We start from the raw sequence: 15,051 nt of genomic DNA, 5'->3' as shown, positions 1-15,051 counted from the left end.
CATCTACACACTGATCTTTATGAAAGACAAATCAATACAAACATACTTTATTAGTAACAGTAACTATTTATTCTGTGCACATATAAATGTAAAAAAAGACACATATAGGAGATATGCAGAGATCATGTCACAGTTCATTAAAAGCTTGATTCATTTATATAAAGAGCTCAACTTTCATGTTTTCACACACTGATATGTTTTACTGAGCAACTGCTTTCCTTCAGGACTTCAGATTTGAAGCGTTGGGTTAAAGCCAGGTTTATTATGATGAAGTTTATTAGTCCTCTGGAGTTTAAGTGTAACTATCAATCACCACAAACTGTACTAAATTAACCCAACAGTATATACTATTGATTAATATACTACGTGTGCCTTTCTGCGTCATTGATTAATGCAAGTAAAGAGTCAAGTTGCTTTGCATCTGCAGAGAAGAATCCACTAAATACATAAAAGAGACGAGCCCTTCTGACCCATTAAAAGACACATTATTAAACATAATTTGGCTGACTCACAGTTATTGAGTCTTGGCTCGTGTTTTTTCAGATGAGTTAATATTGCTTTTGTGTTTGACTCAGTTGAAGATGAGGACATGATGCAGTGATTTTATCCAGAGGCACTAACATTCGTCCCACGCTCAGCTGGTTACCCTCGGGACCCTGCACTCTTAGAGGCTTTTCTGTGGCTTTTAATAACAATGCTAATGATGATGATGCTACTTAGAAACACTAATTTATGTACAAACGTATGTCAAACCCAAACCATCATGTCTACTGAAATAAAAGGCACGTCTTATAGCATCACAAGAACACATTGACATCATTCTGCAGGTTCTGTGGATTTCAGATCAGCTCCGTCTTCACCGACCACTGAAACACAAAATAAAGGTTATCACGAAAGAGCTTGTGCTTATTTCATTCAAACAAAACAATTTCTTGATATGCAAATGAGACCCATATAACTCAACCCAAATACTGATGAGGAAACCATTCCATATTAATGGCTTTAGATATGCTCATGATTCACACATTTTGCTCATTCATCTGCAAATGTTTTTTTTTATATATAGTAGAAATCATTGGCTGTAGTGTGAAGACAATGTTTGAGGGTTTGACCTCTGACCCCTGCAGGAGCGTCTCACCAGCTGCATCTGCTGTGATCTCCTCACCGGCTCCTGCAAACACACACAAGAAATGTGTTGCTGATATTTCTGTCAACAGCAGCACAATATTCATCAGCACATGTGCTGCAGAAACCATTCAGACTCTGTACAGATGTGTGTTGAGCTGATGCTTTGCTGTTTTTTATTTGTTTGCATTTCATTAAAATGATATTCTCATAAACTAGAATATAGATATGCACCATACAGCATCTCTGGCACACTACCCGTGTTCTGAACGATCAATGATCTTCAGATCTCCACAGGGCCGGCTCCAGGCATGGACAGGCTGAGCCCCCCCTAATGAGTGTCTTGCCAAACTATCAGAATTAGATAAAGATTACTTTAATTTTTTTGTGCAAAGATGAAAACTAATTTGAAGCTGACTGTATTTTGAGAAGTTTAAACTATAGCTTGAGACTGCCCAAACAATCATAAAAGAACTCCAGAAAATTGCAGCATATTAATTTTATTAGATGAATGCAAGGTGTTCAGAAATCATTTATATGAATAAATAAGCATAAATAAGCCTCTAAAATGCATAGGTTAGCCTACAAAGTTGAAAGCTATCCCCTTTTGACTTGCTGTTAATGTTCAATGTAAGAATTATTTACTATAGCAACAGTCGGCTAGACTGTATTATCAGTGATGCAAACTATGTTTTTTTTGTCTAGTTCCACCGTTTTGAATTTAAAGTTGGGCTGTCTAAAAATATTATTTGCAGTTCAGATTGATTACTTTACAAAACAATCTTATTTATTTAGTTCCTTTCCATTACCACAGTGGTCTGGTCTAAATGTTTTCCTCAAAACAATAATGCAATTTTCTAGATATGATTATGGCCTTGTTCGGTGTAAATAAAATAATCTGCTAAATAATCTGCTAAATCCTAAAATACATCTGCTTCGGTCTTCAGGTGTTTCACAGAGACGTCTGGATTGAGACCTTTACCCAAGTTAAGTTTGATGTTCTTCTGCATGTCATGTTTGTCAGGGTGTCTGTGAGCGTCAAATTGATAAGTCAGCCCAAATAACCGGAAAAAAGCACATGAACAAGCATGTAGTGAATTCAGTGTCTCTCTTTCACACACCTGCTTATATATTATATAACAAATGGTTGTATATAAATATTAATACAGATTTTCATTCGAGCTCATGTTAAGCGGTACTGTGGCACGGCCGAGCACCGTGTGTCACAAACCGCTGCCGTCACTCAGAACATGCTCATCTTACATAATCAGAGGCAACAGAGAGCAAGATTATTGTGTTTTCTGGCGCGAAACAAAGAGCGCCGAAGCGTCAGCAAGAGGCTGTTGTGCACGGTGACATGTTCAGTGTGCTGGTGTTTTGTTCTGTAATGTCTTTGTCTAGACTACAGTAAACTCTACTCAATCTCTGTTCTGTTACCCAACATCAGTTATGCACTGCCTTACTACAGCATGTGTAGTGACCTGGGCTTTAATTTACTTCAAGCATCCTGTCATCTGATCCTTCGTTCCAAAATGATCAGAATTATCCAGATGATCATGCATTACCGTCTGAAGCGTCTGCGCAGGTCGCATTCTCCTCTGCAGCCTGTGAGACCACTGCTGCTGTCAAGGGTTCTGGAGCTGAACTCGGTTCCTCAGCCGCGGGTTCTGGACCTGGACCCGGTTCCTCAGCCGAAGGTTCTGGAGCTGGACTCGGTTCCTCAGCCGCGGGTTCTGGACCTGGACCCGGTTCCTCAGCCGCGGGTTCTGGAGCTGAACTCGGTTCCTCAGCCGCGGGTTCTGGAGCTGGACTCGGTTCCTCAGCCGAGGGTTCTGGAGCTGGACTTGGTTCCTTAGCCGTGGGTTCTGGAGCTGAACTCTGTTCCTCAGCCGTGGGTTCTGGAGCTGAACTCGGTTCCTCAGCCGTGGGTTCTGGAGCTGGACTCAGTTCCTCAGCCGTGGGTTCTAGAGCTGGAGTTGTATCTAGAGCTGGGCTTGGTTCCACTGCAGTGGGTTCTGAAGACACAGTCGGATCCTCAGCAGAAGCTGATTCTGCACTCGGGACAGGCTCAGACACAGTGAGTTCAGGAACAGGGCTAACTTCCTCTGGAACTGGTTCTGAAGCTGGAGTTGGTTGCACTGGTGTCGCTTCAGGAGATGTGTTTGCTTGCTCTAGTGTGGCTTCCGAGCTCACGTCTGACAGTGCTTCTGGAGCTGCAGTTAGCTCAGCTGGAGTGCTGCTGAGATCTGATGCTGGTTCCACAGCTAGAGAGGGTTCTGCAGCTGTAGTGTCACTGGGTTCTGATGCAGTATGAGCATCTCGCTGTTCTTCAGCTGGAGCTTCAGGACTTGATGTTTCAGGAACGTCTGCTGGATCTCTCTCCTCCAGAGGAGCATCACTAGCGCGGACTATTGGCTGCTCTGCTTCTGAGGCCTCAGGCTGGACGTCCTCCACCGTCTCTTCTGGTCCGGCACCCATCTCATCCAGCATCTGATCCGAGACGGTCTCGCTGTCTTCTGCTACAATCCCATTATGAGAAACTGGCAAAAAAGACAAGCAGGGAGGAAATAAAGTTTATAAATACGCATTAGATATGAAAAAATAATTGTCTGTCATCCGCTTAAATTATTTATTTTAGTTTCTCAATGTAAATAATATAAAGAGTTCTCTGTTTTCTTGACCCACTGTGTAAAGCAGTCCACAGACCACATGGATCTGAAGATGCTTCTTGACAGAAATATTCAGTTTTTCAACAAACCCCGGAGTAACTATACATGTGCTTTTGTTCATACAGGCAGCAAAAATCATATCGGAGTCAAACCATTTAGCTTTTTGTAGTCTGAACAGCTCATTTTTTTTTTATGTTTCAGTTTGATTGGTGAAATTGGAGGTATAGTTTTGGCATTCTGGTCACAGCATGAGTACATGAGTACATAATGTCAAGCAGAAGCATCAGCAGCACAGCAGTGTGTAAATCCACACACACACACGATTCATTTAAGCATCTCCATAAGGGTAATGACAAACACAAATCTTTTACTTAACTCAGAAACACATACTATAGCAATGAGTAAGTAATTAAAAAACACACATTCCTGCCTCTGAAATAGTTAATATTTATCTCTCCACAAACACTAATGAAGCATCACAGAAGATGCTCTCATGGAAACCCTCAGAAACACTCAGAATAGCAGCATACTGATCGTACTGTTTTCTATTCTTCTTCACACCTCTCTGCAATTAACTCAGCCTCAAATGCTTTATGTACATCACACATATTTTGCGTAGGTCATTTCAGGACAAAGTGACTTGTGTGCTTTCTATTTGGTTTTTATAATCATAAATGAATGTGGAGTTTGAAAGTCACATTTATAACAACATTCACAGTCTAACCAATCTATATTTGCATACTGAATACATGAATACCATACCTAACTCTGGAAACACAATCATAATTTCCAATCATCATGACATTACAGTGAGATTTTGTTTTGAAAAACGGTGTGATTCCAGACTGGTGGCTCAGGTTTGAGTCTCGTTCGGACTGGTCTGAAGCACATTGAAGACTGACAGAGACATTATAATCAAGGTCAGAAGAACATCCTGGCATCTAGTCCATGGAAAACATCCTTTTACAGTTAGCAGTGTGAGCAATGAAAGCCACATGATCAAACCATCTCAAGCAGTTTCAGGGATTCGGAGTATATAAATGGGGTTTTATATAGTGAGTGTGTGTGTGTAGCTTCACACTCCTGTACACATGCCTGGAGGTTCTACCCTGATCGGAGCTCATTTCCTCAAACGCTGTGAAGAAAAAAGTCATTTCCTGATGGTCAGAGCACTGAGGAGATACAGCAGCTCAAACAACAGCAGCCAAAGATGACAGACTCTAAAGCCAACAGTGAACAATATGTCCCTCTTGACACATGTGGAGACACAGAGAGTCGTGCTGGCACTGAGCGGCGTGAACATCACCGCCAGCAGAGCCCCAGAGACGCTCAAACACTACAACATGCAGCATTCATCTGTGCCAACTGCGTTCAGCGCTAGTCCATCAATTATCTCTCAACAAGTGCTGCATTATTTTATGCATTCTTATGTTTTCCCTCATGATGTATTTTAATCAATTTTAAAAGAAACTTATTGACTTGTTTAATGCTTCCCCTAAAACAAACCCACTCTTCCAAAAACCAAAAAAAGCCAAACCGTGTTCTTGAATTAACAGGATCATGAGCACAAGCCACAACACACACACACACACACACACACACACACTATCTTCATTGTGTGTGTGCTGCTGCAGAATCACAGCTGGATCTGGTGTAAACTCTCAACACACCTGTAACTGATATTTGTGATCGTCTCATCTGTTTTCTCAAATAAATAAACAATTCCTCTCTGTGTCAGTTTTTACATTTTTGTAAATTTCACACAAGACAGATCAAGAGAGAAACCAACCAAGAACAAAAAGCAATAAACCACAGGAAATTACATGATGCAAAGTGTTCTGATCTGGCCAGGACAGCAGCTGATAAACAGGGTAAAGCAATGACTATCTCACAGACCGAGTCACCCTGAGCTCAATGGAAGCGCCGATGTGAAAATGATCAGGAAACACAGCGGACTGGTCGAACCAGAGCCTGGGGCTACATGTGTCCTGACAGGGGTTTGAGCTGTCTGTCCTGATATCCATCATCTGGTTAGGCATCCTACAGAACAAACACTGCAACAGCTGGACAGACACACACATGATGTTGCACATGCAGGACATCAGCTGCAATAATTAAAGATCGCCTGTAAATATTACGATGAAAAGTTGTCATCTCTGACTAAATTGGTTTGAATTATTATGGATTATTTTTGTTGGACACAGTCAGTAATTTATGCACGGGTTTGATTATATTATATTATATTATCATGCAAACCTTTTACAAAAACTGCTTTAGTTTGATATGTGCTTGACTTACGCAGAGTTTCTCCGCACGCCTCCTCCGCTTTGACGCCCGGTCGGTTCTCCTGCGCGAGCGTCTGCGTGCTGGACGATGAGCAGCCCATCCTGACCAAACCACTGTCTGTGTGCGTGCGAGAGCAAAACACTCTAGAGTTTCTGAAACTTTGTTTTAATAGCGCTCTTCAGTTATGAGGGCTGAATATGTCGCGTGTTCACGTCAAACAGACGCAAGCGGAATGAAACGGCTGCAGCTCAAACTCACTGGAGCGTGCTGAGATGACGCGCACGCGCTGCTCGTGCCCAAATCTGAATAATCACCTGTGTGTCACTCTAGACACAAGCATATTAGATACTACAGTAACTGATTAGTCTGGAAGAAAAACAGAAAATATTTTACAAACCAACTGTTAGTTATTTATGAGAGTGATATAAAGCCTCACAAGGCAAGTTTAGTGCAGTTCAACATAAATCCTTATGGAACCTACAAACTGATCAAATGTTACCCATAAGTCACTTTAGATAAAAGTATATATAAGCATAAATATAATGCATATTTTAAATTGATTTTCATTAACTTAGGGTTAGTGCCGTGAACTGTCAATCACTCCTGTACGCGTGCATCACTGTCCTCCTCACAGCTGCAGCAACTTGCGCTCTCTTCATCAAGCTTTTAAACAAAAAGGGGACAAAAAGGTCGTATTGTCTTTGTGCATATAGATTAATTCGATAAATGAATATCTAAATTCGTGCCTATTCGCCTACGTTATTTTTTTAGAACTTAGAAAAAAGATGCTGCAGCCAATGAGCAGCCGGCGGGGGCTGGTTGCAGGACGACTCAACCTCCGCAGACAGTTTTTAATGTTTATCAGACAATAACTACTCAAGATTTTGCTTTAGTATAATTTTCAGGACAATTAGGGCCAGATTTGGGATTCGGGACAAAAGTTTAGATTTCGGGACTGTCCCAAATTTTTCGGGACGTCTGGTCACCTTACCTTGAAAGAGCTACTGCATTACTTCATTAGCTTGCGTCTGACCTGCAGCGATATCATTCAGGCTTGGTGGGGGGTCAGCCAGCGAGTCATCTGATTCTGACCGTGATGTTTTAGTACTCAGAGTCTGAAGCCAGGAGAGCATATAAAGTGTTGTTCACTGTATTTGAATTTTTACTGAGCCGAGTTTGCGCGTTTTTAAACACCCTCTCCGGCCACGTTGAGTTGTTACTGACAGCGGCAAAAGCGACGCATGCGCTTATCACTTGTAAAACTCAAGGGTTTAAGGGAAATGTACCCACATAGCAAATTTTCTCTGGCCCAGCTCCGGCCCACACAACCAGCTTTTGCTTGGCCCACATACCGCAATGAATGACGGTCCTAGTGTGGACCAGGTCTGGATTCCAGACAAAGGCCATACATGGGCCATAACTGGACCAAGTCTTAGCCAAGTTAATTACCCATAACTGGCCCAGAATTGGGCCAGATCAAAATGTAACATTGGAATCAAAACATAACCTTAAGTAAACCATATCAACACCAGTCTTTAACCAGAAAGCCCAAAACTGAGCCACACCTGAGCATGATCCAATTTTTCTGTGGCCCAGCTCTGGCCCACAAGACTTGGCCCACATACCGCAATGAATGACGGTCCTAGTGTGGACCAGGTCTGGATTCCAGACAAAGGCCATACATGGGCCATAACTGGACCAAGTCTCGGCCAAGTTAATTACCCATAACTCCAATACGCTGGACCAGATGAGTTCCACGTCAGCCTCAACACCACCATAACCAAGCCACTTACACACCCCTGCCAGATAAATAGTCACACCAAGACAGTATTCTGAACAAATATTTAATTGTGTTAAACATCAAAGCATTGGCATCTGTTTTTTCATCATGACATTTTTCCGTTGTACAAACTCCTCTCTAAAATGACACTCCTCTGTCAGTTCAGCTAAAAATAAATAAAAACAAAAATAAAACAAGTGCCGTTTTTTTGGTTTATGATGTTTCACTTTAAATGTTACTGGATCATCAAGTTTCATTGCCTAGTGCTTGAACGTCCATGTTTCTGGTCACGAACAAGATTCACTAAACATATAACACTAGAACATGTTTCATCAACAAGTTTCACTTCACAAAACACTTGAACGTCCACGTTTATGGCTAGGAACAAGTAGAACTCTTCAAATGACTCTGAAACAGTCATGATTCTGTCACTGAACAAGTTGAACTCTGGACAGAGCTTTTGAACATCCAAGCCTAAAGCCTGTTAACCAGTCATATTGTCCTTATGCACTTTGCTCTTCATCCTTTCTTTCCGTCCACCATCTCTGTCTGGGGCCAGATACAACCATCTTTTAACGGTGGAATCAATGTCTTTCTCTGTGGCATCGGATGTTAGACGGTTACGTCTCACAGCCGCTGAAAAACACAAGCACACATGATGTATAATTAACTTATGCATCATCAGGTAATGTGGATATTGAATCAAATGCAATATTACAACAAAAACTGAACCCAGCTTTAAATTCAAATTCTGACTGTCTACTACAGGTGAAAGATCATTCAAGATGTTTATTTTTACTTTTTTTTAATTCAGTGTATGTTTTTGTTATGCAACCTTGAGCCATATACATAAAATGTTCTCTCCCTCCTTCACTTTCTTAATCTCTAATATAGTGCATTCATGCTCAACTATGCTGGTTCCAGATTAGTTTTTTCCATTCATGCTTTAAAAATTTAAGTAAAGAGAGAAAGAGAGAAAAAAAAAACCTTTGTGGGGTCAATCTCCACACTTAACTTTGATTTGAAGGAATTTTTTTTTTTTTTTTGAAAACTGGACAAAAAGACAAAAGGTACAATACTGTGTAATTGAAGGCTTTATAAAAATAACTGCAATCCAATGAAGCACTGCATAATCAAATTAAAAACAGCATGACAGTGTAGTTTTTCAAAAAGAATTCCACTTTCAAACTATTACTTAAAATCTATTAAAATAACTTTTTTATATTAAAAGTATAAATGACAATTTATATTTGTAAGGATCCACCCACCAGCCACAAAAGGAATCCAGTGGCCTGGTCGAAGGTTTAATGTATATTTTGTCTTTTACTTGCGCTTCTAAATTTTTCAGGATTTAATTTCATTTTTAGTCTAGCTCCATGTTCAATCTGACTCTAATTTCAAGTGATCATTTAATTTAGGCAAAATTAATAATTAAAAACTGATCACAAAAATCAATTGTATGTTAATTTAGATATTTGAATATTCTGCAAATCTGATACTTTCATATTCATAATTCGTTTATTAAGGACCTAACATTGCTCAGAAATTCACTCTTTGAACAGTGAACGCACAGACACAAACTCGCCAGTTCTGTAACTTACTCAGTGAATACATGGTGATTATAATACTTTTAAATACTCAACTACTCAATGCTCAATACTGTTTATTACTTATTGTCACCTTAATTTAAAGGTTGGCAATGTCAAAATTCAACATATTACAGTATACGGATCTTCATAAGTAGGGTTGGGTATTGTTTGAAATTTTCCGGTTCCGATTATGGTTCCATGTAAATGAACTATTATAAAGTGCCACCACCAGACCCGGAGATCGGCTGAATGGATTTGAAAACGGTAAAACTCAACTTTTTAACTCTAGGGAAGTTGGAAAATTAGCCTATTTTTTAAAAAAGTGGAGTGTTCCTTTAAGGATGGGTGAAGGGACAGATGAGAAAATGGTCTTTCTCCCAAATCTTCCCGTCAGATTAGAAAGTTTATTGTTTTGTTGGATGTCATGCGTGTTGCAAGAGTTCCTGAGTTTTGGATTCACAAGGAATTGATTTCATAAGGAAATAGTTTCACTCCTTACATATTGGGAATAAAAGGCAACTTACCAATCACAACATCTCGTATCTGTAGGCGTAGGAAGCTAATCTTTCCATTCAATCCTCTCATGTTAACTTTCCTCGCCAAGGAGTTGGTAAACAGACCATGCATGATTCTCCAAACAGACTCCTGCACGTCCACCCCACCTTTAAGAGCCAGTGTGTTTACCTGAAATCATTTATGTAATTAGTTTTAAGCAGTGGTTTAATATTTTAGAACTTCAATCACTAAATACAAAGATTATTATAGTTGAAATTGGTCCAAAAATTATCTCTCTTAAAAAAAAAAAAAACTATTGTGTGCTCCCGAGAAACTGTTTAGGTGTTCACACATTACAATTTCTGGCTAATCTACTGTAAACCATTTCCTTTGTGCGTCACTGCCATTTTACTGTGGGAAAAAGGAGAGCAGAGATGCAAATTATTAAGGAAGATGGCTTTCATTAAGGCCCTGTACGCATGGATAAGTTTTTTGTTCGTTCAGTGTCAAAAAGAAGTTTGAAAAGTTTGAAATGATCAGCAGTATCCACCTTATTTTTCACCTTGTGCTGAAAACTTTGAACTGTTATTATAATCAGTTCAGATGTCATTATCTATCACAAACACACTAGTTTGGAAAGAAAATATTTTTACCTTATACAGCATTTGAACAAGCTGGACTTCGAAACATGTTGCGTTTATATATATATATATATATATATAGTCTTACATAATGGAAAGCAGTTTTACAGTATTAAAAATGAAAAATTGTGTCAGTGTTTAATTTCATCAGAAGTACAAGTCTAAAGCCCTCAAAAGCATATTTATCTAGCAGATGTGTCAGTCTGACCATTGGGCTGAACAAAAGATGAGCATCGCCATAGATGACTTATGTTATGTAAAGGGGAAGCTCATGAGTCAGCCAATGATAAACAACATGCAGCTAGGTTCAGGCTACATATCCAACAAAATCCAAATCTGCACTTTTCACTGTACCAATTTTTTCTTTTCTTTTTTTCTTTTATGAACCTTTCACCCTATACATTTTTATAAACATGCAGAACAATGCAAACGGAGCCGCTGTGTGCCCCATACAACATCTAGTCATAGTTTTTACAAACAATATGATTACAACAGTGTGATCAGAACATCCAGTGTTCATTATTGTGTGGGCTTTCATGGCTTTGCTTAAACAGTTAGGCCACCAAAAAATAAAGTTTGTTTTGGTTTATAAAGTAAAAAAAAAAAAAAAAAATTGTTGTTTAACTTTAGAAAGCCTTTATTAACACCCCAGAGCCATGTGGGTTGCTGTAATGATGGATGGAGGATTTACTTTTTTGGGGCTTCAACTAACCAAACTAACCAATTCTGTTAATCTGAAAGGTGAAAAAAATGAATACACCAATAATTTTGATTTTTGGGTGACCTATCACTTAAAGCTAATGAGAGAAAAAGAAACTTATTTAGCAAATAAAAGCCAGCCAACTAGGATTTAATGTTATAAAAAGAAATGCTCACATACCAATTGCTTATGGAGGTCAGGAGTACTCCGCAGGTTCCCCTCCATGCTCTGTAGAGAAGTGAGATCTTTGAGAGGCAACAAATTTCGATCTAGGCCTATCTCTGTCTCCTCACTTGATTGCATACACTGGAGGGTCTTCATGATAATTCGCATTTGGTCCATAAGCATCTCCTGTTTTGTTAATATATTACGAAGAAGAACTAAGAGGAAAAAAAGAGAAAGACAGACAGATTCGTTTTTTTGTTGTCCAAATTTTACTTGCCACACACCTATAGAAAACATAAAATGTCTACATTTAAACAAAATTTAAATTCAGAAACCTATAAATTGCAATTATATACCAAAACACTATTGGTGTTGACATTATTTAATAAGTATAAAAACAACATTACACATGCATTCACATGGGACACAGCAAGCAAGGGAGCACTAAATAGCTATCAATTTTATAGAGGAAGTGTTTTGTGCAGATGACTGAGCATGCACTGATTAGGGATGGGCATTTTTGGCAATTTCGATCATCGATAGGTTCCAAAATCGATTAATCGAGTACTCAGGGGGAGGGGCTTGTTCAGTGGAGGGGCAATGCCGTAATGGAGATAATACAAATCTGTTATGAAAATGAATGTTAAATATAAAAATATGACATGCAAACATGTCTATCAAACATGAACACATGATTATAACAGTTAGATTATGATTATGATGCAGAAATGTTATTAAAAAAGAAGCATCTAAAAAAGAATAGCTGCCTGAGGTAAAGCTGACTTTATGCCAATAATCTGAAACCTGTTCTATGACACTTCCTATGATATTAATCAGATAACTTGGATACATAACATTGATGTTAACATTACAACTTGTATCTGTACAAAAGGCTGCATATGCCAGTGAACTAATTTATGCACTAGCGAGAGAGAGTGAGAGATGCAAGAGAGAGAGCAATATGACCTTCTCAAATAACTCAATCATTGTCGGGCATTACACTTGAGCATGAAACTAAACATGTAATATTCAGTGCATTCAGCATGTTAATAAATGTTAATATCCCAATGCACCCTATATTAGATTAATTAGATGTAGCCAACCCCTAGATATCACTATGTGACTTCGAAGCCATGCATTGCTCTCTTCTCACGTCTATAATTTGAACCTCATGCTGTTGCAAGCTAAACAATAAGAGCTCATGGTGCCACCCAAAGTGTTGCTGTAACTAATCAGAACTTTTTTCCACGATCATCGTTTTCATGATTGATCATCGCTGTCACGGCCGAGTACTCGATCACTGTTGCACATCTCTAGCAAAGATTGCGGAAAATCACTGGCAATGTGAATTAAGCAAAATCAGACAATCCTGAGGCTAATCCCATGACACACTATCAGTGCATTCTCTGTGTGAAAAGGGCTAAACACTAATATACTCACAAATTTGGTGACTGGATGTTTGCTCGATGTCCGTGGTCTGGTGTGGCTGAGGGAGCCTTGAAGGTTCGGAGTGCCTTTTTGTATGGATCTCTTCACTTTTATGGGCTGGTCTTCTGACCTCAACCTTGGCCTGGCTTAAAAGGGTCTCAGTGCTTGATTTACTTGATGTGCAACTTTCGGAGAGAACATTCCAGCCTGAGGATAACATAGCAATGCTGGTCTGCTGACTTGAGTGGATCTCAGGAGTGCTGTGGCAATCTGCATACAAGTCAGGACTGTAGCAACTTGGGAGAAGATTGGGACTCTTTTGGCCATGTGGACGAAGGTGAGGACTGCTTTGGCCATGTGGGCTAACATCAGGACTGCTATGATCGCGTGGACGAAGGTCAGTTCTGCCTTGGCCACTAAGGTGGAGGTTGTCTACTGCAGGAGAAATCTGTTCCCTACAGATCACTGGAGCATTAGGTAAGGCATACCTCCTGCAAATTACCAAACATCTTAGTCCTTTAACAGCTGTGATAAAATGCACTGTAATTTAAAAAGGCTGATGTTTCTTACTTTTTTTTGGACTTTGTTCCTTTAATGCCTTCCATCTCATCATTGCGGAGGTCAAGAGTACTGTGGAAGATCTTAGGGCAGTTTGGCTTTCCTGTGTCTAATTTGTTGGCATGTCTAGCAATTTTCGGAGCATCGGGTATAGAATACCTTCTGCTTAAAAGTACAAAATGTCTTAGTCATTTATCTGCTGTGATAAAATACATTATCATTATAAAAAGCAGAAGCTTCCTACCCTTTTCTTGATTTTGGTTCTTTCAGGTGCTCTTCCATCGCATTATCATCGTCGTCGTCTTCTCCAGGGAAAAGAATGTTCTTGGGTCTAAGATCACATTTATCAATTTCAAGATAGGCTTTTATTTGTAAATGTGGTGCAAAACATTAAACAAACAAACCAAAACCAAACCTACATTCTTTTTCTTTGAAATGTAATTGGTGAGTCTCCTCCATCGGTCTGATCAATGTCTGTGTGATCAACAGCAAGAGGTAGTTTACGTCTAGCTTCCTTATAGTCATCTGGAAAAACAGCATCACAAAAATTTACAAAGTAAAACTGTGATTTTAACTATTACTTATTACTTTTAACTTTTTATAAATATTCAATTTGAAGAAAGTGGTGGCAAAACAACTCACGTGACGTGAAAATAATTCTGGCCTTATGGGGCTTCCAGTCATCTCCAGGACTCTCCTGTGATTTCACAGCTTTTGTTATATCTATCTTATTTGGAGGCCACATGCACTCTCCATTTTTAATCCAGACTGAAGGCACAACTTCAACCTCATTTGTCTTGTCAAAGACAACAATGTGAAACATCTAAAGAGACAAGAATGTTCCTTAGCCAACTATTATACACAAGCATCTTCAGAGTTATTTCTCTTGATGCAGGAGTGGAACAACAACAAATTTGTTTCGGAATGGCAATCTCACATACTTCTGCAGCTTCTTTCCTGTCATGAAACACTTGACATCTGTGGAGAGGTTGGAAGCCACGTAAATTCCCAACTCTTTTGAATCAATAGGATATTTAAAGAAGTGTTCCACCTGTTTATATTCATTGCCCACAAGGTATACTGCACCTTTATCCTCAACAATGTTTTGGACTAAAACCAACTTATTGTCAATTCTGACACAAGAATCTCTCTCATTGAGCTTCACAACTACATCATCAATTGCAAGAACTTTAAATTGATGAGCTTGTTGCGAGAAGCACTCTGGTACTGGCCCATCCGTATGTTCTTTATCCAATTTTTGAATGGCCTCTTCTACATCACAACTGTAGTTGCTATTTTCTATCTCTGACAATCTACGCATCACCTGAGTCAAAGGATTGCATGGCCCTCGTACCAGTTTTTTGAGTTTTCCTAAGAAATTTTCAAAGGGAAATCCTGATATTAGATCTAGATTGCCATGGATTTTGACATCTTCACTGAGGTGCACCAGGCCATGAATATTGTAAACCAAAAACTCTTCACCATAAAGCTGGCCAAAGTGTTCAACAAATGAACGCAACAGAGTATTTGCAAAGTCATTCATCTCCATACAAAATTCTGGACTTGCCAAAATGTACACAGCTACAGACAAAAGCATGAAGTTGTCATAGATTTG

General features: G+C 39.3%; 2 protein-coding genes across 6 annotated transcripts; both read right to left on the bottom strand.

The window, feature by feature from the left end:
• Nucleotides 1-46: 46 nt before the first annotated feature.
• On the bottom strand, nt 47-6,391 carry LOC132134214 (protein TsetseEP-like). 4 transcript variants are annotated; one of them, XM_059547009.1, is made up of 5 exons: nt 6,093-6,391; nt 3,069-3,665; nt 2,691-2,963; nt 1,113-1,171; nt 47-866 (listed from the first exon to the last, which is right to left on the bottom strand). In XM_059547009.1, the coding sequence occupies exons 1-5, from the start codon at nt 6,178-6,180 to the stop codon at nt 840-842; spliced, it is 1,044 nt and encodes a 347-aa protein (XP_059402992.1). In that variant the 5' UTR covers nt 6,181-6,391; the 3' UTR covers nt 47-839. The 4 variants fall into 4 exon arrangements, with proteins under 4 accessions (XP_059402992.1, XP_059402993.1, XP_059402990.1 ...); XM_059547010.1 differs by having other exon boundaries at nt 2,691-2,864; XM_059547007.1 differs by having other exon boundaries at nt 2,691-3,665; nt 6,093-6,389.
• Nucleotides 6,392-8,222: 1,831 nt separating this feature from the next.
• Nucleotides 8,223-14,294, bottom strand: LOC132134211 (uncharacterized). Of its 2 annotated transcripts, none has more exons than XM_059547003.1 (8): nt 14,079-14,294; nt 13,856-13,961; nt 13,681-13,767; nt 13,449-13,601; nt 12,891-13,369; nt 11,466-11,665; nt 9,974-10,133; nt 8,223-8,496 (listed from the first exon to the last, which is right to left on the bottom strand). In XM_059547003.1, exons 1-8 carry the CDS (start codon nt 14,257-14,259, stop codon nt 8,345-8,347), a joined length of 1,518 nt encoding a protein of 505 aa, XP_059402986.1. In that variant the 5' UTR covers nt 14,260-14,294; the 3' UTR covers nt 8,223-8,344. The 2 variants fall into 2 exon arrangements, with proteins under 2 accessions (XP_059402986.1, XP_059402987.1); XM_059547004.1 differs by having other exon boundaries at nt 13,449-13,598.
• Nucleotides 14,295-15,051: the final 757 nt, after the last annotated feature.

The sequence above is a fragment of the Carassius carassius genome, unplaced genomic scaffold (assembly GCF_963082965.1).
Source record: "Carassius carassius unplaced genomic scaffold, fCarCar2.1 SCAFFOLD_98, whole genome shotgun sequence".
Taxonomy (NCBI): domain Eukaryota; kingdom Metazoa; phylum Chordata; class Actinopteri; order Cypriniformes; family Cyprinidae; genus Carassius; species Carassius carassius.
Note: the sequence above shows the minus strand (reverse complement) of the source record. Positions and strands in the feature narration are given on the sequence as shown.

Coding starts and splice junctions, on each gene's coding strand:
- LOC132134214 (XM_059547007.1), bottom strand. CDS start 6,180: ATGGGCTGCTCATCGTCCAGCACGCAGACGCTCGCGCAGGAGAACCGA. Junction 3,666..6,092: donor GGCGTGCGGAGAAACTCTGC/GTAAGTCAAGCA, acceptor CTTTTTTGCCAG/TTTCTCATAATGGGATTGTA. Junction 867..1,112: donor CGCTCCTGCAGGGGTCAGAG/GTCAAACCCTCA, acceptor TTTGTGTTTCAG/TGGTCGGTGAAGACGGAGCT.
- LOC132134211 (XM_059547003.1), bottom strand. CDS start 14,259: ATGTTTCACATTGTTGTCTTTGACAAGACAAATGAGGTTGAAGTTGTG. Junction 11,666..12,890: donor AACATCCAGTCACCAAATTT/GTGAGTATATTA, acceptor TTTTCCTCTTAG/TTCTTCTTCGTAATATATTA. Junction 10,134..11,465: donor CTGACCTCCATAAGCAATTG/GTATGTGAGCAT, acceptor AAATGATTTCAG/GTAAACACACTGGCTCTTAA.